The 24,567-nt window shown below is 40.4% G+C and overlaps 1 protein-coding gene across 1 annotated transcript in view; it reads right to left on the minus strand.

The window, feature by feature from the left end:
• The window catches only part of RHPN2 (rhophilin Rho GTPase binding protein 2), a 52,973-nt gene that overhangs the window by 2,726 nt on the left and 25,680 nt on the right, over positions 1–24,567 (minus strand). Inside the window, exons 4-14 of the mRNA XM_070760311.1 lie at positions 21,120–21,195; positions 19,336–19,413; positions 17,681–17,805; positions 16,546–16,712; positions 10,363–10,550; positions 8,283–8,439; positions 7,096–7,215; positions 6,161–6,355; positions 3,611–3,687; positions 1,854–2,000; positions 82–237 (exon numbers count right to left, since the gene is read on the minus strand). Of these exons, the coding sequence (XP_070616412.1) occupies positions 82–237; positions 1,854–2,000; positions 3,611–3,687; positions 6,161–6,355; positions 7,096–7,215; positions 8,283–8,439; positions 10,363–10,550; positions 16,546–16,712; positions 17,681–17,805; positions 19,336–19,413; positions 21,120–21,195 (1,486 nt within the window). The remainder of the gene's footprint in view (positions 1–81; positions 238–1,853; positions 2,001–3,610; positions 3,688–6,160; positions 6,356–7,095; positions 7,216–8,282; positions 8,440–10,362; positions 10,551–16,545; positions 16,713–17,680; positions 17,806–19,335; positions 19,414–21,119; positions 21,196–24,567) is intronic.

Here is a 24,567-nt window from a genome sequence, read left to right on the forward strand (position 1 = left end):
CCAATCACACTTGGCCAATAAAGAATTCTTTTCTGTTTTGTTCTGATCTTGTAATGAAATTCTGTTCCCAGCTTTACTTACCAAGGAAGATCCATATTCTTGACAGCTGATCACTTGGAGCTCAATCTTTTGCTCGCTCAAATTCTGGAGTTTCTCCAAGACGTCACTCGCACCCAACCATTTGCAATCCGTGCCGTTAACAGCAATCACGGTGTCTCCTTCTTTCAAACCTGCCAACTAAAAAAAGAAACATTCTTCAGCATCAGCTACAAAGCCCGTCAGAATCTGGTAGACTGTCCTTACCAGCTTTAAGTGTCCAGCTTCACCATGGAAACCAGATTAAAATAATAAGGGCTTTAAGCTACACTCCTATCTCTAATCACTTAGGATCTGTTGGTTTTAATGCGGCATTAAGACCAATCACTCAACCAAAGATGTGGCAATAAGCTCCACGATGCCTAATGCAACTTAATTCTGAATCCACAGGTTCATGATTTCACTAATAAGTAATATTGGTAATGGGCTTCCTCATTGTGGTGTTAAGTCCTAAATTTTCTTCCTTAGATTTGGCTTAGCATACTAACCAACAGGTTTTTCCTGAACACCATCACTCTGCTAAACAAAGTAATTCCCTCAACGCTGTCAAACTATTCACTAAAGCTGTACCACTATTACTACTGACAGGTTTTTTAGATGTTTTTTAAATATTAGATTTAGATTTGCTACATTGTTATTTTGTTACTATTCTTGTTGTGAGCTTCCCTGAGTCTGAGGAGAGGGGCGGCATACAAATCTAATAAATTATTATTATTATTATTATTATTATTATTATTATTATTATTCTCATCATTCCTATCACCCATTTCCTCCCACTTATGACTGTATGACTGTAATGTGTTGCTTGTATCCTTAAGATTTTTATTAATATCGATTGTTTCCTCGTTGCTTATTTGACCCCTATGGTCATCATTAAGTGTTGTATCTCATGATTCTTGACAAATGTATCTTTTTCTTTCATGTACACTGAGAGCATCTGCTCCAAAAACAAATTCCTTGTGTGTGCAATCACACTTGGCCAATAAAGTATTCTATTCTATTCTATTCTATTCTATTTATTCTATTCTATTCTAGCCAATCAGGGTTTATTTGCTACTCCAAGGTTAAGCAATCTATGCAGCGGTGGGTTGCTACCGGTACTGTATGGCTCCACGAACCGGTAGTGGTAGTGGGAAGCTCCACCCACCTGTGCCGGACGCTTCTGCGCATTAATCATTTTTAGTATTTATTGGATTATTATTGTACATTATTTTATTATTGCTGTTAGCCGCCCCGAGTCTCCGGAGAGGGGCGGCATACAAATCAAATAAAATAAAATAAAATAAATAAATAAATGTGCAAAAGCTTCTACACTTTCACAGAAGCATTGCACATGTGAGAGAGCGCACAAACCGGTAGCAATGGGGTTTGGAATCCATCACTAAATCTATGGTTTAGTGCAATGAATAAGCTCAGTCTTGAAGAAGTTAACAGAGGAAGAAGACGGATTACTACTTGTCATTGTCAACAAGTAAGGTACATTAGGGTGCAGCTATGAAAAATATACAATGTTTATATTATGAAGTTACAGTTTAAGGTACAGAAGAATCCCAGCTTTCTTTCAAATTATGGTTTACAATAAACTCTACTTTTCAAACTCATTCGGTGATGCATTATCGGGGAGAACATGTCACATAACAACATAGAAGCGCATATCTGATGAGATTCCAGTGTATTTCTCCCATCAGAAGCGATGAAAATTCCTTTGAAATTAACCCTTTCTACTCTGAACCCCTGGATCTGAAAGGCCCACTTACCGCTGCAGGAGAAGCTGGGTCGATGCAGTCAATTTGCACTGGTGGGCCTCCTTTGAGAGTGAAACCCAACAGGCCATCTTCACAGTAGAAACAAATGCAGCGAGGGGGTGACCATCGCTGCTTGGCTGAAAAAACTGCCAGTGGGCCCTGAGACATGGAGAGTAACAAAGTCAAATTATTCAATCCGCATTTTGCAAAAGGTTCATGTAGATTACAGAGAGCTTCTCTGCCTACCGCTACCCCCCTTGAATCATCTACGTTTTCTTCTAGAAGAACTGTGCAAGTTTCTAGCTGTTACTGTGTTTCCCCCAAAATAAGACCCTGTCTTGTATTATTTTTTGAATTGTTTGGTTTCTTGAGCATGTCCCCCTCCCTGGCTTCACAGAGCATACTAAACCATTAAAATGAGCCAGAGTGGCGCAGCAGGTAGCGTGCTGTACTGCAGGCCACTGAAGCTGACTGTAGATCTGAAGGTCAGCGGTTCAAATCTCATCACCGGCTCAAGGTTGACTCAGCCTTCCATCCTTCCGAGGTGGGTAAAATGAGGACCCGGATTGTGGGGGCAATAGGCTGGCTCTGTTAAAAAGTGCTATTGCTAACATGTTGTAAGCTGCCCTGAGTCTAAGGAGAAGGGCGGCATAAAAATCAATTAAACAATCAATCAATCAAACAAACAAACAAATAAAATAATGGGCAACCATTTAAATATGAGCCAGCCATGTGCAGCAGCTGCCAAAAAAGCCAACAAAGTTCTAGGCTGCATTAACAGAGGAATAGAATCAAGATCGCCTAAAGTGGTGATTTTTAAGGATTGTTTTTAATATATTATTAATTGGATTGTTTATTAATTGGATTGTTTATTTATCGGAGAGGGGTGGCATACAAATCCAATTAAATCCAAATCCAAGTGTTAATACCACTTTATAAGGCCTTGATCAGGCCATGCTTGGAATATTGCATTCAGTTTTGGTTGCCACGATGCAAAAAGGATATTGAGACTCTAGAGAAAGTGCAGAGAAGAGCGACAAAGATGATTAGGGGACTGGAGGCTAAAACATATGAAGAACAGTTGCAGGAACTGGGCATGGCTAGTTTAATGAAAAGAAGGACCAGGGGAGGCATGATTGATACCAGTTTTCCAGTATCTCAGGGGTTGCCCCCCCAAAAAAGGTGTCAACCTATTCTCCAAAGCAACTGAGGGTAGAACAAGATGCAATGGGTGGAAACTAAAGAAGGAGTAACTTAGAATTAAGGAGAAATTTCCTGACAGTCAGAACAGCTGATCAGTGGAACAGCTTGCCTCCAGAAGTTGTGAATGCTCCAACACTGGAAGTTTTTAAGCAGATGTTGAATAACCATCTGTGTGAAGTAGTGTAGGGTTTCCTGCCTAAGCAGGGGGTTGGGCTAGAAGACCTCCAAGGTCCCTTCCAACTCTGTTGTTGTTGTTGTTATTAAAATATATGAAATCTGGGTTTTATACAGCAATTGAAACAGCAAAGCAAAACCATCTATATATGTGTCTACTTAAACCACCTCTAGCCTTAAATAAAGGTAAACCTTAACCTCGTGTTCATAAGTAGGTCTGACCCACTGCTAGTTTGCAAGGAGAAGCCCTAACAAGCGATACATTTATATTTCAAGAAGCTGGACTTTCATTTTCATGGTTATTTTAATTTTGATGCAAGAGGTTCCAAAATGCATTCATACATATTAAAGACAATGTGTCAGAGCAACGGGAGAGATAGCTTCAGACATACCAGCCTTTCGAAGAAGTCTCTCACTTTCACGTTAGAGATCAGAGGAGGAATCAATTCTACTTTGTGGTTAGTCTTGGCTAGAATAAAAGCAAAGCAAATAGATTTATTCTTTTTTAACCACTTCTGGGAAGCTCAGAGCAACATGTCTTCTTTTCGTACCCCTCTCCCACTTTCCTAGCAGCTGGGTGGAGTAGCTTAGATTGAAGACCACCGCAAAATAGATCGTGCAGAATGCGGCCGCGAGAGCTATTGTGGGGCTTCTTAGATTCGCCCACATTTCTACAACACTCCGTGGCCTGCACTGGCTGCCAATCAGTTTCCGGTCACAATTCAAAGTGTTGGTAATGACCTTTAAAGCCCTACATGGCATCGGACCAGAATACCTCCGGAATCGCCTTCTACCGCATGAATCCCAGTGGCCAATAAGGTCCCACAGAGTTGGCCTTCTCTGGGTCCCATCGACCAAACAATGTCGTTTGGCGGGCCCCAGGGGAAGAGCCTTCTCTGTGGCGGCCCCGGCCCTCTGGAATCAACTCCCCCCCCGGAGATTAGAACGACCCCCACCCTCCTTGTCTTTCGCAAGTTTCTCAAGACCCACCTATATCGCAAGGCATGGGGGGGACTAAGACATCTCCCCCAGGCTTTTTATATTTCATGTTTGGTGTGTATGTGCTGTATGGTTTTTAATTACTGGGGTTTTTATATATTTTTATTATTAGATTTCTCCCATTGTTATACTGTTTTTATTACTGTTGTGAGCCGCCCCGAGTCTTCGGAGAGGGGCGGCATACAAATCTAATAAATAATAATAATAATAATAAAAATAGCTTTAGAAGCTCAGCAATCTATCCATTCCAATGGGACTGTATCCACGTAGACACCGAATTTAAGCAAATTCTAAGCAATTCTGAGCAAAGATCCTGAGTTTAAATCAGAGGTGAAATGCTATCGATTCAGCCCAGGAGTTGCAGATGCTGGTAGTTTATCCACCTGCCTGGATGCCGCTATTTTCTTTGTTTTAACCCTCTGCGCATGCTATCGGTGTGCTGTGCACGTAGCTTTGCTTCTCCTACATGGGTGTCCAAGCATGTTTTTGCTTCTGCGCCTGTGCAGGAAGCAAAATATTCCAGAAAGAAGATAAATGATAGATAGATAGATAGATAGATAGATAGATAGATAGATAGATAGATAGATAGATAGATGACATAGACAGACAGAAAGATTGATACATAGAGAGAAAGAGAGAGAGAGATGATATAAATAGATAGATGAGATAGAAAGAGAGAAATATGATAGATAGATAGATAATATAGACAGACCAGACAGATACATAGATAGAAAGAGAGAGAGAGAGATGATATAAATAGATAGATGAGATAGAAAGAGAGAAATATGATAGATAGATAGATAGATAGATAGATAGATAGATAGATAGATAGATAGATAGATGATATAGACAGACAGACAGACAGATAGATACATAGATAGAAAGAGAGAAAGAGAGATGATATAAATAGATGAGATAGAGAGATAGATAGATAATATAGACAGACCAGACAGATAGATACATAGATAGAGAGAAAGAGAGAGAGAGAAATGATAAAAATAGATAGATGGGATAGAAAGAGAGAGATATGATAGATAGATAGATAGATAGATAGATAGATAGATAGATAGATGATATAGACAGACAGACAGATAGACAGACAGACAGATACATAGATAGAGAGAAAGAGAGATGATATAAATAGATAGATAAGATAGAAAGAGAGAGATATGATAGATAGATAGATATATAGATAGATAGATAGATAGATAGATAGATAGATAGATAGATAATATAGACAGACAGAGAGACAGAGAGAAAGAGAGATATTATATAAATAGATAGAGATGAGATAGAGAGATACAGAGATAGAGAGATAAATGAGATAGAGAGAGATATGATAGATAGATAGATAGATAGATAGATAGATAGATAGATAGATAGATAGATGATATAGGTAGACAGAGATGATATAGAGAGATAGATGATAAAGAGATAGATGAGATAGACAGATAGATAGAGATAATAGAGATAGATGATAGATAAATAGATAGAAGATACATAGATGATAAATAGATTAGATAGATAAGATAGGTAGGTAGGTAGGTAGGTAGATCATGCATAGATAGAGATGATAGATGATATAGTTTAGATTAGAGACAGAGAGAGAGAGAGATGAATGATGACAGACAGACAGACATCCATAGATGAGAAATTTGAATCTCTCTGTGCGATGGAATGGAATGAGAAGGCAGATTCCTGGGAGGGAGATACATTCCTGAGGAGTGAAAGGCAACTCAGTCCGGATATTATGTGTAAAAGAAGAAGAATGAAGGCAGGCCCTCCCAAATACTTCTCAGGGTGTTTGGCACATGCAAACAGTAGAGTGCTCCCTCTGGCCAGAGTAGGTGTAAATCACTACATGTCATTCTTTGTTTAGAGATCTGACTCTCTATCCAAAAACAGATTCACTCCTGGGTCATCCCAGGCTGAAAAGGACTTACAAAGGATATTGGGTGCCTGCATCAAACTGAATAAGTCGTCTTCTGGCTCCTGCTGGGTATATTTGCGAAGGGACCGTTCATGCGCGGCGGATAAAATCTCTTGAAGGATCTCTATATTCCGGAGCTTTGTGCATAAACTACAAACCCTTAAGGCTTCTTTGTGATAAAGGAGGGCTCTGTGCAAATGAAGTCTTCCTGGAGAAGGGGGAAAAAAGAAAGGAATTAATGAATTAATGAATTAATGAATGGAGATAGATAGATGGATAGATAGATAGATAGATGGATGGATGGATGGATGGATGGATGGATGGATGGATGGATGGATGGATGATGTAGATAGACAGAGAGAGAGAGATGATATAAATAGATGATAGACAGACAGACAGACAGTGTGGATTTCTGCACCATAAAAATATTGGATTTTTAAGCCGCAACAGCTCTCCCTATCAATCATACAAACCACATTACTCAGTGTGATTTGTTATTCTACAGAACACAGATATTCCAATCAAGTCAAGGCTAATGATGATGGTCTTTTTTTAAAAAAAAATTAATTAATTTTTAATAATGCCAGATACACACTCCATAAAACACAGTGCGCATTGATGCGTGCTCCCACCACCCAACATCATTTAATCAGACACCCCCACCAAAATGCTATTCTATTGCTTTTCTATTCTATTCTATTCTATTCTATTCTACTCTACTCCATTCCATTCAATAATAATAACAACAACAACAACAACAACAACAACAACAGAGTTGGAAGGGACCTTGGAGGTCTTCTAGTCCGGCCCCCTGCTTAGGCAGGATACCCTACATTACTTCAGACAGATGGTTATTCTATTCTATTCTATTCTATCCTATTCTATATCCTGATGCAAAGAAATACTTGGAGGTTCTAATCCATGATTTTATCAACCATGGCTACTTACCTAGCTGTTTACGCTGGTTTCTATCTCTTAAGACAGCTAAGGATGTCATCCCCTCGGGCATGTGGTCATACAGCTGGCAAAAAGCCTTTTCCTGTTGATCTTCATCATCGGTCTGATGTACTGGGGTTACAAGAACAAAAGAAAGAAGAAGATAAACATTGGTTTGCTTGCCTTTACTATCCAGGTGAGATGCCTCTAGGCCCGAGGAACAAAGAGCCACACTCAATAGCAACCAGAACCTGTTTTTCTTCTGGGATTATGACTTCTCATCTTTCAGTCTGTTCTTTAAATTGTTGAACAATTAGTTGCCCAGAAGTGATCTTTTAATCAGCAGGTTAAAAATTTCTCTTCCAACAGTGGTTGGATCAGAACGCCCCAAGAAAAATAAGAGCATAAAAATAAAGTTTTCCCCTGCACATGTGTGTTAATTGTCCCCAGCTCTAGGGGGCAGTGCTCATCTCCCTTTCTAAGCCAAAGAGCCAGCACCAGTAATGGGCTGCTGCCCGCATCAGAGAGGACACAGTGGGGGCAGTAAGGTTTTGCACTATTTATTGAATATTTAATAGTTTTTTATTGTCCTTCCTTCTCTGGTACCTTAGTGTGATCCTTAATTACTTTTAAAATAGGAAATAATTAAATAGTATGTTTTTACCCATAAACGCTTTAATCATTTTAATCATTATCTAGAACTGAACTTTTATAGCAATGAAAGAAAATTCAGCTACTTGCCTAATCTGTTATCATACTGAACCTTGTGGTTCAGTACAAAACCTTAAAATGCTACTGTGCACCTCGACAAATAATGCTGTCTATCATTTATCCTTTTTGTGGCTCTTCAAATAATGTGACTGAAAAAGAGTCTAAGCATCTATTTGAAAACTTGTCTTGGTCGGTAAGCCACTCCCACCTAGTCACATGACCTTTAAGCCACCCCCCAGTCACATGACTGTCAAGCTACTCCCACCTGGTCGCACGGCTGGCAAGCCACTCCCACCCGGTCACATGACCATCAAGCCACACCCACAAAATAAGCCATGCCCACAGTGTGACAGTAAAAATTTCACTACCCAAACTTTACCATGCACTAATAATATTATCTAGTCTGTAAGAAAATAACCATGAACTACGGACTGCTCATTTCTTGGTCTACTGATTGGTGTGAATGTACAAGTCTGAAATCTCCTTACGCTGGTGGTCGCACAGCATAGTGGCAACAAAATAATGCGCCAAAGCTCTGAAATGATCCGATTTGACTTGGGCCAGCTTTGACCAAGAGTATGGGATGTTCTCCTTGACTGGTGCTTGACTCATGGCGGTGTCCACAAGCATGTACATCTCTCCAACCTTAAAAACAAAGCACAAGACCCATGCATGAGCTTATTGATTCTATATTAAAAGCTACCGTAATTCAAGACGCTCAGTATTGGTGCTGATCGGGACACATCAGCACCAATACTAATACTAATATTAATACTAATACTAATACCAATACCAATACTACTCTACTACTACTACTACTACTACTACCACTACTACTACTATTACTACCACCACCACCACTACTACTACTACTACTACTACTACTACTACTACTAATAATAATAATAATAATTTATTAGATTTGTACGCCGCCCCTCTCCGAAGACTCGGAGCGGCTCACAACAAGAATACATAATACAAATCCAATAATTTAAAACAAAACAGCTAAAAGCCCTTAATTTAAAAACAATCATACAACACAAACAAACATAAAACAGAGCGGCCGAGGGGAATCAATTCCCCCATGCCTAGTGATATAGGTGGGTTTTTAAGAGTTTGCGAAAGGCAAGGAAGGTGGAGGCAGTCCTAATCTCCGGGGGGGAGTTGATTCCAGAGGGTCAGGGCTGCCACAAAGAAGGCTCTTCCCCTGGGTCCTGCCAGACGGCATTGGTTTGTTGACGGGACCTGGAGAAGGCCAACTCTGTGGGACCTAATTGGTCGCTGGGATTCGTGCAGCAGAAAGCGGTCCCGGAGGCAAGTGTCTTGAGTGAGCTTTTAATACAGACTGTCCAGATAAGAACACGTTTTATAGAACAGGTGTTTTATAGAACAGGTGGCATGCAAAGGAGATGAATTCACTTAAGAATATTTTATACCAGTATCTTACATTTGTTTAATGTAAACCTTCGCATGAGTTATATTTTCATGTTTTACTACTTAAATTTTAGCTTATTATATTGCATTTTAATTCATTTATTTAAATTCCCTTTATTTTATCTAATTTTATTGTATTTTAACTAGTTTACACTGCTGTATAGTGTTAATGGTGAGTTGCAATTTTATGATGACTGATGCCGTTGCAGGCGGGCGCACCTCAGGTGGGGGAGCACACACCCATCGTTTGAGATTTGGCTTCTGCGCACGCCCACCAAGCGAAATCTCACACAAGGACGCATGCAAGAGTGAGATTTTGGCAGTTTTCGCTGATATTTTGGCTTCTGCGCATACGCAGAAGCAAAACAGCAGTGAAAATTGCCAAAATCTCATTCGCATGAGCATCTACCGCACGAATCCCAGCGGCCGATAAGGTTCCACAGAGTTGGCCTTCTCCGGGTCCCAGGGGAAGAGCCTTCTCTGTGGCAGCCCTGGCCCTCTGGAATCAACTCCCCCCAGAGATTAGAACGGCCCCCACCCTCCTTGTCTTTCGCAAATTACTCAAGACCCACCTTTGTCGCCAGGCATGGGGGAGTTAGGATATTCCTTCCCCTAGGCCATTACAAGTTATGCATGGTATGTTTGTGTGTATGTTTGGTTTTTATAATAAGGGTTTTTAGTTGTTTTATTAAATTGGATTGTTACATGTTGTTTTTTATTATTGTTGTTAGCCTCCCCGAGTCTGGGGAGAGGGGCGGCATACAAATCTAATAAATGAATGAATGAATGAATGAATGAATGAATGAATGAATGAATGAATGAATAAATAAATCTTCACAGAATATTTCGCTTGCTGTGCATGTGCAAAAGCCAAATCTTATAAGGGGGTGCATGTCAGGGGCGCGCAGCTGCATACGCATCCTCAAAATCGCTACTGGGGCAGAGTGCCTTGCTGTTCTAGTAGCGGCCCATTACTGATTACAAGGCACTCTTCTGCCTCCCTAGCATCCCCAAATCGGAAAAGCACCGTCTCTTTTTGGTTCTTGGCGGGCTACTTCACAAGCAATCCTTGCACTGTCTCAATCTCCGCAAACTATAAAGGCATGTGTACCGCTCTGCTCTCTCGCGGCTTACCTTTGCAACTTCCTGGGCCATTTTGATAAGTGTGAAAAATTCATTCCGTATCCCAGGAAGGCAGATCTGTTCGAAGATGCATTCTTGAGCTTGAGCAAGCATCATCTTGACCAGCACACTCAACATGGCAGGGCTCATGTCATAACTTGGCGTGTGAGTAAAAGTTTCTTTTAGATAGTTCAGAACTCCTGAAATTCGGGAAGAAGCAGAAAAGAGCATCAGCTCCATAATTTCGTGGAAATACAATAGTACGGTGGTACCTCTACCTACAAACGCCTCTACTTACGAACTTTTCTAGATAAGAACTGGGTATTCAAGATTTTTTTGCCTCTTCTCAAGAACTATTTTTCATTTATAAACCCGAGCCTCCGAAACTGTAACCGGAAAAGGCAGGGAGAAGCCTCTGTGGGGCCTCTCTAGGAATCTCCTGGGAGGAAACAGGGCCAGAAAATGCGGGGAGAAGCCTCCGTGGGACCTCTCTAGGAATCTCCTGGGAGGAAACAGGGCCAGAAAAGGAGGGGAGAAGCCTCCATGGGGCCTCTCTAGGAATCTCCTGGGAGGAAACAGGGCCGGAAAAGGCAGGAAGAAGCCTCCTTGGGGCCTCTCTAGGAATCTCCTGGGAGGAAACAGGGGCAGAAAAGGCAGGAAGAAGCCTCCTTGGGGCCTCTCTAGGAGTCTCCTGGGAGGAAACAGGGCCAGAAAAGGCAGGAAGAAGCCTCCTTGGGGCCTCTCTAGGAATCTCCTGGGAGGAAACAAGGCAGAAAAGGCAGGGAGAAGCCTCCATGGGGCCTCTCTAGGAATCTCCTGGGAGGAAACGGCCTCCACCCTCCCTGTGGTTTCACCAATCACACGCATTATTTGCTTTGACATTGACTCCTAGGGGAAAAATTGCTGCTTCTTACAAACTTTTCTACTTAAGAACCTGGTCACGGAAGGAATTAAGTTCGTAAGTAGAGGTACCACTGAAATTGGCCCCTCCCATAAGCTATATAACACGGAAGTCCTTGTTGCAGGAAGCAACTTTATTCAACTCTGTGTTCCTGTTTGGCCTTGCCACGTTTCTTGCTAATTGGTCTGTGGCAGCTTGTCAAGAAAGATAAAGGTTCCTGTTCTTATCTGCCTTCTTCCGAAAGTTATTACGTCTGGGAATGAAAATGATTCGCAGCCGTTAAAATAAAACAGGTTTTTGGGATGCTATTTGTGCTGTATTATTTGATCAGGAAACCTTGGTCAGAACATTGGGAAACTGAGAAATCTCTAACCAACTCTGAGTCAACCTACACTCACCGTTTCCCTGCAGGGGAACTAAACAAAAAAAAATCTCATTCAGGACTGTGACAAAATGACCAATCTGTCAACAGGCAAACTTTGCCAGACCGAACCAAGTTGGACCGACTTCAAATAAATTCCACAAAAACCAATTCTTTGCAAACCTGAAAAACAAACATTTGCTGAAGCTTCAAATCCTTAGTAGCATTCAGCAGAGATCTGATAATTTTGTTTTTTAAAAAACCTCATTGTTCCCAACTGGTTTGTCAAGTTTTATCGGCAAGTTTTAATTGCACAAAAATTGGATGGTTGCCTTTTAAGCCCTGCTGCAAACTTTCTCTCTCACCCACCCTCCAACCCAGCGTTCGACTACCGCTTTGAAATTCCTGTGAAATGCAAACTCAAGGCAATGTCAAATCTTTAAGGAAACCCATCATATTTTTATTTATTTATTTATTGGATTTGTATGCTGCCCCTCTCCGTAGACTCGGGGCGGCTAACAACAGTAATAAAAACAGCATATAAACAATCCAATATTAAAACAGTTAAAAACCCTTATTATAAGGAAGGTGGGGGCAATTCTAATCTCTGGGGGGAGTTGGTTCCAGAGGTCCGGGGCCGCCACAGAGAAGGCTCTTCCCCTGTGTCCCGCCAAGCGATATTGTTTAGTTGACGGGACCCGGAGAAGATCCACTCTGTGGGACCTAACTGGTCGCTGGGATTCGTGCGGCAGAAGGCGGTCCCTGAGATAATCTGGTCTGGTGCCATGAAGGGCTTTATAGGTCATAACCAACCATGCCACACTCCAGACCATTCTGACAAATACTTATCAATACAAACAAACAGTGGGTTGATGGGGGAAAGGGAAAGGTTGAAATAGAAACATAGAAGATTGACGGCAGAAAAAGACCTCAGGGTCCATCTAGTCTGCCCTTATATTCTCTTTCCTGTATTTTATCTTAGGATGGATCTATGTTTATCCCAGGCACATTTAAATTCAGTTACTGTGCATTTACCAACCACGTCTGCTGGAAGTTTGTTCCAAGCATCTACTGCTCTTTCAATATTTTCTCACGTTGCTTCTGACCTTTCCCCCAACTCACCTCACCTCAGCCTTAAAATACTGCTCAAAAAAATAAAGGGAGCACTCAAAGAACACATCCTAGATCTGAATGAATGAAATATCCTCATCGAATACTTTGTTCTGTAGAAAGTCGAATGTGCACAACAGCATATGAAATGGATTGTCAATCAGTGTTGCTTCCTAAATGGACAGTTTGATTGCACAGAAGTTTGATTTACTTGGAGTTATATTGTATTACTTAAGTGTTCCCTTTATTTTTTTTGAGCAGTGTATATAATTTGAGTGCAACAATTACAAAAAAGATTCTCCATCCCTGAGATCTACTGTCCTTCCGCTGCTTTAACAATCCAACCCATTTGGTTAAAGGATGTTTTTTTTCTGCAAGCTGACCTCAACAATTGAAAGAAACATAGAAGATTGACCGCAGAAAAAAACCTCATGGTCCATCTAGTCTGCCCTCATACTCTCTTTCCTGTATTTTATCTTAGGATGGATCTATGTTCATCCCAGGCATGTTTAAATTCAGTTACTGTGCATTTACCAACCACGTCTGCTGGAAGTTTGTTCCAAGCATCTGCTACCCTTTCAGTAAAATAATATTCTCTCACGTTGCTTCTGATCTTTCCCCCAACTCACCTCAGATTGTGCCCCCTTGTTCTTGTGTTCACTTTCCTATTAAAAACACTTCCCTCCTGAACCTTATTGAACTCTTTGATATATTTAAATGTTTCCATCATGCCTCCCCCTTTCCCTTCTGTCCTCCAGACTATACAGATTGAGTTCGTTCAGTCTTTCCTGATAGGTTTTGTGCTTAAGACCTTCCACCATTTTTGTAGCCCAAGATAAACTTGGAAAAATCAAAATAGGAGTAAAACAAATTGAATCCAATCCAAGTGACGGGGCTTGCAAATATGGGTAGCTTTATTAGAAAGATCACCAGATATCATGAGCTGTTTTATGTCACAACTGTTTTATGCCATAAGCTCTTTTATGTCACAACTCTTACCAAAATGTGTTGTTTTTTTTAAAAATCCCAGAGGAAGGAAGTCAGAAACTTCAAATAACATTTAACCAATTCTGCCATTTCTTAAGGGTTTGAGGCATGCCTGTTTTATTACTCAGCGTCTACAAAAGAATATTGGTTCTTTCACCATCTGCTCTTTGGCAAGGCTTTCCTGTATGTTTGTATGCTCAGGGTTGTGTTTGTAGGTGAAAAGCTTAGCAACAATCTTTCAGGTCCATGGGCAGGGTTTGAATGATGTTGTATTAGCTTTATGATAAATCAACCATTATTCTCAAACATAACCCCCTTCCCCCACAAAAAAACCCTGCCAAAATAGTCCTCAACATACGACCATTATTGAGCCAAATATTTCTATTGCTAGGCAAAACCATTATTAACGAAGAAACATAGAAGATTGACGGCAGAAAAAGACCTCGTGTCATGGTCCATCTAGCCTGCCCTTATACTATTTCCTGCATTTTATCTTAGGGTGGATATATGTTTATCCCAGGCATGCTTAAATTCAGTTACTGTGGATTTACCAACCACGTCTGCTGGAAGTTTGTTCCAAGCATCTACTATTCTTTCAATCAAATAACATTTTCTCACGTAGCTTCTGATCTTTCCCCCAACTAACCTCAGATTGTGCCCTCTTGTTCTTGGGTTCACTTTCCTATTAAAAATACTTCCCTCCTTTATTTAACCTTTTAACACATTTAAATGTTTCGATGGTGTCCCCCTTTTCCCTTCTGTCCTCCAGACTATACAGATGGAGTTCATTAAGTCTTTCCTGATACGTTTTATGCTTGAGACCTTACACCATTTTTGTAGCCCGTCTTTGGACCCGTTCAATTTGATCAACATCTTTTTGTAGGTGAGGTCTCCAGAACTGAGCACAGTATTATTCCAAATGTGGTCTCACCAGCGCTCTATACAGCGGGATCACAATCTCCCTCTTCCTGCTTGTTGTACCTCTAGCTATGCAGCCAAGCATTCTACTCACTTTCCCTGCTGCCTGACCGCATGCTTCACCCATTTTGAGACTGTCAGAAATCACGACCCCTTAATCCTTCTCTTTTGAAGTTTTTGCCCATTTTACGACCTTTCTCACCATGATGGTTAAGCGAATCACTGCAGATCTTTGGTAAAAGGGATGATAAGTGAATCTGACTTCCCCATTGATTTGACTTAGCAATAGGTCGCAAAAATAAGATCATGTGACCCCAGGCAACAGTTATAAAGACAGGCTACAAAAATGGTGGACAGTCTTAAGCATAAAACGTATCAGGAAAGACTTCATGAACTCCATCTGTATAGCCTGGAGGACAGAAGGGAAAGGGGGGACATGATCGAAACATTTAAGTATGTTAAAGGGTTAAATAAGCTTCAGGAGGGAAGTGTTTTCAATAGGAAAGTGAACACAAGAACAAGGGGGCACAATCTGAGGTTAATTGGGGGAAAGATTAGAAGCAACGTGAGAAAATATTATTTTACTGAAAGAGTAGTAGATGCTTGGAACAAACTTCCAGCAGACATGGTTGGTCAATCCACAGTCACTGAATTTAAGCATGCCTGGGATAAACATAGATCCATCCTAAGATAAAATACAAGAAATAGTATAAGGGCAGACTAGGTGGACCATGAGGTCTTTTTCTGCCGTCAATCTTCTATGTTTCTATGTAAAAAAGGAACCCGTTGCCAAGCGTTTGCATTCTGATCACGTGACCATGGAGATGTTGCAAATGGTTGTAAGGGACAGAGTGCCATTAGCGCATGCAACTTCAGTTCTTTTGCGTGCGTGTGTCCCCAGCGTATTTTTTGCTTCTGCACATGGTCAGGAAGCAAAATCGCGCTGAAATCTCACAAGGGAATGCACGTGTGCGCAATTTCGATGATTGTTTTGCTACCGTGCATGCGCAAAAGCCAAAAAATCACCAAAATCTTGCTCGTGTGCGTGTCCCCTCGCAAGACTTTGTTTCTGCACATGCGTACGAAGCAAAAAATACAAAAAATTGAAGAAAATGATGCGAGCACCCTGAGGACTGGCACCTGTAGCGGTCGCCCGGAAATTGCACAATCTGGCGGTAAGTGTTAAGAATGTTATAAAAAAAAAAATTCAGCGCCGTGGAAACTTTGAATAGTCACTAAATGAACTGTTGTAAGTCAAGGACAACCCATGCAAGGTGTGTTCATCCTACCAGACTTCATCTCGCTGAGTCGGGGGGGTTTAAGAGTTCCCTCTCTTTCTTCCACCTTTATTTTGCAATTCCTGCGTTAAGATGGGTTTTGTCTAATTTGAACAAACACACAAATATTGCTTGAAAATCCACAAAGGGCATTGGGGCCACCGTGTAAGTTTGCACAATAATGTTCCAGACCAGGAAAGATTTGCAGATGCTTGCAAATAGCAGGCAGGGGGGAGGTCGGATTGTGGAAGAATGGAAAGAAGTTAATGAAGGACCAAAAATTATCCAGGATTTCCAAGTAACGTAAGTCATTAATTCCCAACAATAACACTTGCTCTGGCTAAACAAAGCTACTTTAAGTGCCTTCCATAAATCTTGACAGGGAGTTAATAATAAGTTTTGAAAAGAATGTTTTCACTTTAAAAAAAAACATTCCTTGCTATTCTGGTTTACAGTCCTTTGGGTGTTAATTCTCCCTCCCTTGGATGTCCAAAGAGTGTGAAATTAAGCTCAAACAGCCACCTGACCCGGAACCGAGACAAACCAGAGGAAATCGCAATTGCAAACAAACGGATTAAAGCTATTCAATCTCCAGGCATTTCTTTGGGGGGGGGGCACCACCCTCTCCTTCTTGCTCCTACCTGCTGCCTTCTGAAAAGCACTGATGGCCTTTTGTAGTCCGGCTCCTGTTTGCCGATTGCATTTTGTGCCAATCTGTGTGTAGAGGGCTCCGATGTTAAATAGAATGCTGGCTTTTTCCAGCAACACATTCTTTTGGCAAACAGGGACTCCGGTGAAAGAGTCATACCTTCAATAAAAACCAGAGAGAACATAAATGTTAATGACCCAGTGAAGAAGGAAAAAATGGGGAGAAAAGATATAATAATAATAAAAATAATAATAATAATAATAACAACAACAACAGTAACAACAACAAACAACAATAACAACAATAACAAATTCGTTAAATTCTGAAATGATGGAAGACCAGGTAAAGGGTACCATGATTGCATGGGCCCAAAATTTTGGCTCTGCTATTAATTTAAATGAATGGGAACAAATATGGACTGTTAATTATAAATTAACAATAGCATCCACATACAAGGTAAATATTTACAAAATGTTTTACAGGTGGTATTTGCCACCTGCCCGATTAGCTAAAATGTACTCAAATTCATCTTCAAAATGTTGGAAATACAAAGAAAACAATGGAACATATTATCACGCATGGTAGACGTGCCCAGTTGCCAAAAGGTTTTTGGGGAAAATTAGAAACTATTTAGAGCAAATTGCTACTCAACAATTCCCACTAAACCCGGTATTATATCTACTTGGAATATTCAGACAAAAAATATCTAAGGAAGACAGGTACTTAATATTGCATATAATATTTAATAAAGATTATTTAAAAATCAAAACAATAACAACATCAGAGTTGGAAGGGACCTTGGAGGTCTTCTAGTCCAACCCCCTGCTTAGGCAGGAAACCCTACACTACTTCAGACAGATGGTTATATAACATCTTCTTAAAAACTTCCAGTGTCGGAGCATTCACAATTTCTGGATGCAGGCTGTTCCACTGGTTAATTGCTCTAACTGTCAGGAAATTTCTCCTTAGTTCTAAGTTGCTTCTCTCCTTGTTTAATTTCCACCCATTGCTTCTTGACTCTCTCTTCTTTGTGGCAACCTTTTAGATATTGGAACACTGCTATCATTCACCCCCTAGTCCTTCTTTTCATCAAACTAGACAATATTCAATTTCAAGAAAGCTCTTACCAAGTATATAAAATGCCCAGATTTCTACTGGGTGAGAAGAACCGATTCTCTACAAAGCCAAGCTGTACGTAATAGCTCATCAGCATCTCAACTCCAGATTCATCTCTACTGGGGGTCCGGCAGGCCTTTGAATATATAGGATAGGTATTAGTTATAAAGTTGATATGAATATGAATTGATTGGGATTCAGGAAATAAATACAGGGCTATTTAAGGGGGCTTTGGGGGTAGTGTTAGAAAAGATCATCAATAAGATTCAACAGGAGTCCAAAAGAACAATAAAAGAAATTTATTGCAAGAATGGTCCTCATATTATAGGATCTAAATTCCCTGTATCACAAGAGGCAATGCTACAATAGAAATGCCATGTATAAATACAACCTATGTCTTTAACCTCACTCCTCCCCCAATGGAACTTATATACCGTTTCACCGTACTTTGCAGCCCTCTTTAAGCGGTTTACAGAGTCAGCCTATTACCCTCAACAATCTGGGTCCTCATTTTATCGACCTTGGAGGGAGGGAAGGCTGAGTCAACCTTGAGCAGGTCACGACCAAACCCCTGGGAGTCAGCAAAATTAGCCTGCAGTTCTACACTAATCACTTATCAGTGTGAGATCTATGTAATGGTCTTCTAAGGCCACACGTGGCTTTAGTACTTTTAAATAAACTTTTTAAACATTCTGGAGACCGTGATGTCTATCATTTCTTCATTTCTGTGTGTGTATAATGTGTGTGTGTGTGTATCTATCTACATAATAGTAGTTGATGCTTGGAACAAACTTCCAGCAGATGTGGTTGGTAAATCCACAGTAACTGAATTTAAACATACCTGGGATAAACATATATCCATCCTAAGATAAAATACAGGAAACAATATAAGGGCAGACTAGATGGATCATTTTCTGCCGTCAATCTTCTACGTTTCTATGTATATAACTTCCCGTGTAAGTTTTATATATAAAACTTACACAGGAAGAACCCCGAATATACCAAGACCTTCATACCTGTACCCATGAAAATCTATGAAAACATATATATATATATATATATATATATATATATATATATATATATATATATATATATATATATAATGTTATATAGAGATGTTATATAGATATGTTATTTGAGATAGGTAGGTAGGTAAGTAGGTAGGTAGACAGACAGACAGACAGACAGATAGATATTTCAAATAACATCTCTATTAAATTATAGAGATCCTGGATGTCTTTTCTTGTTCAGATTATGATTTTGCCAAATTCAAAACAGCTGTTTTGAGTACAATTCTGCTGTTTCCCATTTAAAAAAGATTTGGGATGCTGAAAAGTTTGTTTCCAGCTATCAAGGTCAAAGGAGCCTCCAGGGGAAAAGCGAGGAGAAATAATAATCATGTATTTGCATATTCAATTTGTATGGCACCTGGCTCTCAATGAATGTGGGTGGTTCAGAACAAATAAAATCATTATAACAAAATTAATTAAAGATAAAGGAAGAGAAGGAGGAGTGGTGGCCTAAAAACTAAATGCACAAGAGTTCAGTACTCTATTTCCCTTTTATTATGTTTAATTAAAGAGGATAAAATAGGGACAGACTTTCCCCCCTGCCCCTAAGACTTCAAATCAAACAGAGCCTTCTTAAAACAGGGTCAGCTTACTTGTCTTAAATCCATAAGATCTGCAATTTCATTTTCATATTCTGTACCATCTTCACTGTAATGTTCCAGAATGAAGTCCTGAAAATAATTAAAATAATTCATGAAAACAATTATTTTTTATTAAAAAATCCTTTGCAGCTTCCATGGTGGGTCCCAGTGGCAGCTTGCTGTCGGTTCTCCGTGGTTGGTGCAAACCGTTAGTTTAGTTTAATCAGATTTGTATGCCGCCCCTCTCCGCAGTGGCGGGAGGCTCCGCCCACCCACTTGGATGTCATCACGGACGATCTGCGCATGCGCAGATGCTACCGTCGGAAGCAACGGTAAGTGAAATCCATGACTGGTGGCCCCCGGGCTAGATCTAAGTACTCCGCAGGCTGGATCCGGCCCACGGGCCTTGTGTTTGACACCACTGGTCTTAGCGCTATTGCTATTATCCTAAAGCTCCTTGGCTCAATTTTTTCTTAAGCTTGGCAAACGCCTTCGAGATGTTGCGGACGTCAACTCTTAGAATTTCCCAACCTAGAGTTGACAAATGTTTATCTCCATGATTGGTCAGGTTAAAAGGGGGGGGGGTATATCATCTCAGATTCCAAAGTCTGCTGGACTTGTTTGTCACTAGGACAGATGACCATCCTATCATTAGGAGAAATAAGGCTCAAAGGGCTTGATCCCACCCTTCTGCAAACTAGCTTCCACAGCTACTTTTAACACTTCCTGGCCATTCTAAATAGATAGATAGATAGATAGATAGATAGATAGATAGATAGATAGATAGATAGATAGATAGATAGATAGATAAATAAATAAAGGCTGCTGGACTTTAGACCTCTTTCATCATCCAGCACAAAGTTTTGGTGTGATCTCCGATTTTTAAAAGCAGAAGAGATAGAATCCACAAAGGATAAAGTCCATCCGTCAAATGTATCCAGCAGTTAGGAAAGAGGGAACTCAGATTAAAGGCGTTGAGGAAGAACTAATTTAATGTGCAATATATAAATATTTGCACAGCTACCGGTCAGCAGCTTCTGGATATTTCTAACAACCACCAAAAAAAGAGTTTTGAAATACAAAGAAGCAATTTTAGGAAAAAGGGAATTCCCAGAAAGTAATGCACCACATTTTTTTTCTCAACCTACAGTAATGGTATGAATGTGAAATTTTAGGTATACATTATTTGAATTGTCAGGAGTGCGTGTGTAAATTTTGAATTTCTTCAGACAGTGATGTACGTTACAATCAGCATGTCGTCATTGAATTTCTCACTGCAGAGAAAGAAACTGTTGGGAACATTCACAAACCTTTGTGTACAGTTTATGGAGAATCTGCAGTCGACAGAAGTACGGTTAGTCGCTGGGCACAGAGGGTGAGGCCATTAGAGGTGATTCGCACAGTGCAGAAATGGCTTTGTGACCAGAACAAGGAGTGGTACCGACAGGGCATACACGCCCTTGTGTCTCGCTGGAGAAAGGCCATAGAACGGGATGGAGATTACTTGGAAAAATATGGAGTGTAGAAGAAACATCATTCTTTCTTGTGTGTAAGTTTCATTGTGTCCAATAAATAATTGAAGAAAAAAATGTGGTGCATTATTTTGTGGGCGACCCTTGTAACTTGTTAGTTATTTTTATTCCTAGGAGAAAGTTTAAAGAGAGAGCTATTTTCAGCAGAATATTGGCACTTTGCCTTTTTTTAAAAGCAATTATTTCCTTTCCTTTGCTTTTTGTTGTCATTTATGAGCAAAAAGTCTTAATACCTTGAATGCTGCCACTTGGGGAGAAAAATACCTTTAGGGGTCCTGCGAAGTCCACATCTTTAGTCTCCTTCAAGCCAAGCGGTATCAGAGGAATGCTAAAAGTTTCCCTGCGTGAAAAGAAGAAATCCACATGAATTTATGCACAAATGTGGCGGAGAGCTGGTAGCTGACAAATTGCTATATAATATAAATAACTTCATTTGGACTTCCTCATCCGATTCAGCACATGGAATGGGACACACAACTTTTCCAGGCTAAAGGCCACGCTTGACCTCTGACTGGCTTAGTGGAGGCACTACTCTGAAAGCAGGGATGAGTTCTACTTCCCTTCCCTACCAGTTCCAGGTCACGCCGGAAGTATAAATTTTGCGCATGCGCACAAGCCCGGGTTGAACTTGTCTGCGCATGTGCAGGAGGCTTTGCGGGTGTGCATAGGGTTATTTTTGTGCAAATTTGGCTGCAGTGGACGGATTTCAAACCAGACGACTGGTTCCAGTGGTGGGCAGCAGCAGCTCTGATAGAAAAATACCGGATGTGCGCACTCCCGATGCGCCATGATATTTTGCTTCTGCACATGTGCAGCAAGCCAAATATCACACGGGGATGCACATGAGAGCGAGATTTCATACAAATCTAATAAATTATTATTATTATTATCATTATCATTATCATTATCATTATTTCAGCTATTATCACCGTTTTTTTGCTTCTGCACATGTGCAGAAACAAAAATATTGGCGAAAATTGCCAAAATCTCGCTCTTGCGCATGTCCTTGCACGAGATTTGGCTTGTTGTGTATGCGCAGAAGGCAAATCTTGCGCCGATAGATGCACATGTGACCGATGAGCTCACCCACACCCGCGACGGCTTCCGAGGGAGCTCCAGTAGCATGTAAGTCAAACAGCCCATCACTGACTCATTTGGGGGCGTGACCAGAGAGCCAGCGCTGCTAGTTTAGCGAGTGGGAGAAATTCCCGCTACTGGTTCTAGAGCAGTGTTTCCCAACCTTGGCAACTTGAAGATATCTGGACTTCAATTCCCAAAATTCTGGGAGTTGAAGTCCAAATATCTTCAAGTTGCCAAGCGTGGGAAACACTGTTCCAGAGAACCAGTCCAAACCCATCTCTACCTGAAAGATATATGAGCTCCGGTGCAAAATAAAGTAAATGCAGGCTTAACACTCAGTTTATTTTTAATTAGCTTATACAGTATTCAGTTTAATCAAAAAATAAATTTCAATAATGACATTCACTAAGTGCTATCCTTATCAGGGGCTGATTCCTATTACCGCCGCTACAGCCGCACATAGCTTCAGTTAGCTTGCATGTGCACGCATGCGCCTCCCACCGTGTTTCTGGTTTTTCACATGCGCAGGAAACAAAATCTCGTGATGGGACATGCGCCCGAGAGAGATTTTGGTGATTTTTTTCACTTCCACGCATGCACAGAAGCAAAAACCACCAAAATCTCTCTCGTGCATGCACCTCTTGCTACCTGGACATGCGCAGAAGCAAAAACACTCTGGGACGGGCGCACATACGCAAGATAACTGAAACTGCGCACACAATGCAGTGACCACTACTGGTATGCCGTCCTTTACTGCAGTGATTTTCAACCTTTTTTGAGCCGCAGCACATTTTTTACATTTACAAAACCATGGGGCACATTGAGTGGGGAGGGGGGGCGGCTAAAAAAAGTTTGGACAAAAATTTTCTCTCTCTCTCTTTTCCTCCCTTTTGCTCTATTTCTCTCTCCTTCCCTCTTTCTCTCCCTTCCTCTTTTTCATCTCTCTCTATCCCTCTTTCTTTCTTTCTCTCTTCCTTCCTTCCTCTTTTTTGCTCTCTTTGTCTCTCCCTCTCTACCTCCCTCTGTCTTTCTCTCTCCCACCTTCCCTCCTTCTCTTTCTCTTTCTCTTTCTCTTTCTTTCTTTTTCTTTCTTTCTTTCTCTCTTTCTCTCTCTTTCTCTCTCTCTCTTGTTCTCTTTCTCTCTCTCTTGCTTTCTTTCTCTCTCATTCTCTTTCTTTTTCTCTCCCTTGCTTTCTTTCTCTCTCTCTCTTGCTTTCTTTCTCTCTCTCTGTTGTTTTCTTTCTCTCTTGCTTGCTTGCTTTCTCTCTCTCTTGCTCTTTCTTTCTCTCTTTCTCTCTCTTGCTTTCTCTCTCTCTCTTGCTTTCTCTCTCGCTATCTTGTTTTTTTTCTCTCTCTGAGCTTCGCAGCACACCTGACCATGTCTCACGGCACACTAGTGTGCCGCAGCACACTGGTTGAAAAACACTGCTTTACTGTACAAGTAGCAACTTGTGACTGACCCTTATGATTTAGTCACGTTTTGCTGTTGTCACCTCTATCCACAGGTCTTGAAGGCAAATTTTGCAGATGTCCTCGGAGCCATAACAAGAACATGGAAGCTAGGTGTAACCTGGGGCCATTCCCCACTGCCCCGTGTTTAAAAAGCTGGAGCTAATTAAACTATAACCTGGAGCAAGCATAGCTAAGATAAAAGGATTTCTATAGATCCTCCCAGAGTTTATTGTTTTGTTTACCTGCCGGCCCATCTTCGAACATCCTGCTCCTTGCTTCCTGCAATCTAGGGGTTTTTTTTAAGTTTACAGATATAATCTTCTCCTACTCCACAGAAAATCCCTGGATTGTAGGCACTTAAGTTAGAAACCTTAAATTTGCCATTGGAAATGCTCACAGGAAGGGGTAATGACCAGCAGAATTAACTGAACCCTGAAGACTTTCTGGTTCTCTAAAGCAGTGATTTTCAACCTTTTTTGAGCCGCGGCACACTTTTTACATTTACAAAATCCTGGGGCACACCACCAACCAAAATGACACAAATCTAATTAATAAATAAATAAATAAATAAATAAATAAATAAATAAATAAATAAATAAATAAATAAATAAATAAATAAATAAATAAATAAATAAATAAATAAATAAATAAATAAATAAATAAATAAATAAATAAATAAATAAATAAATAAATAAATAAATAAATAAATAAATAAATAAATACATACATACATACATACATACATACATACATACATACATACATACATACATACATACATAAATAACCCCCTCATATATATAATCCCATGTAACATCCCCTTATAAATACAGTCAATCATCAATCATCCCTCCTGAAATTTATACCGCTGTCTCATTTCTGGGTACTTCTCCTGTCTTTCCCCCTTTTCTCTCTCATGTTTCTCATTTCTCTCTCTTCCTCCATTTTTCCCTCATTCCTTCTCCCTTTCACTTCTCCTCTTTTTCCATCCCTGTCTCTCTCCCCCCCTTATGTGTGTGTATGTATACACACTCCAACCATTTCCAAAACCAGGTGAGGGCTGGGGTTTAATTCTCTTTTATTCTTTTCAAAAACAGGTGAGGGCTGGGGTTTTTTTCTTATTATTTGGGTGCTTTTTACCATATGCTTCAAGAATCACCTCTCTCTCTCTCTTGTTTCT

This window comes from Erythrolamprus reginae, chromosome 9 (assembly GCF_031021105.1).
Source record: "Erythrolamprus reginae isolate rEryReg1 chromosome 9, rEryReg1.hap1, whole genome shotgun sequence".
NCBI lineage: Eukaryota > Metazoa > Chordata > Lepidosauria > Squamata > Dipsadidae > Erythrolamprus > Erythrolamprus reginae.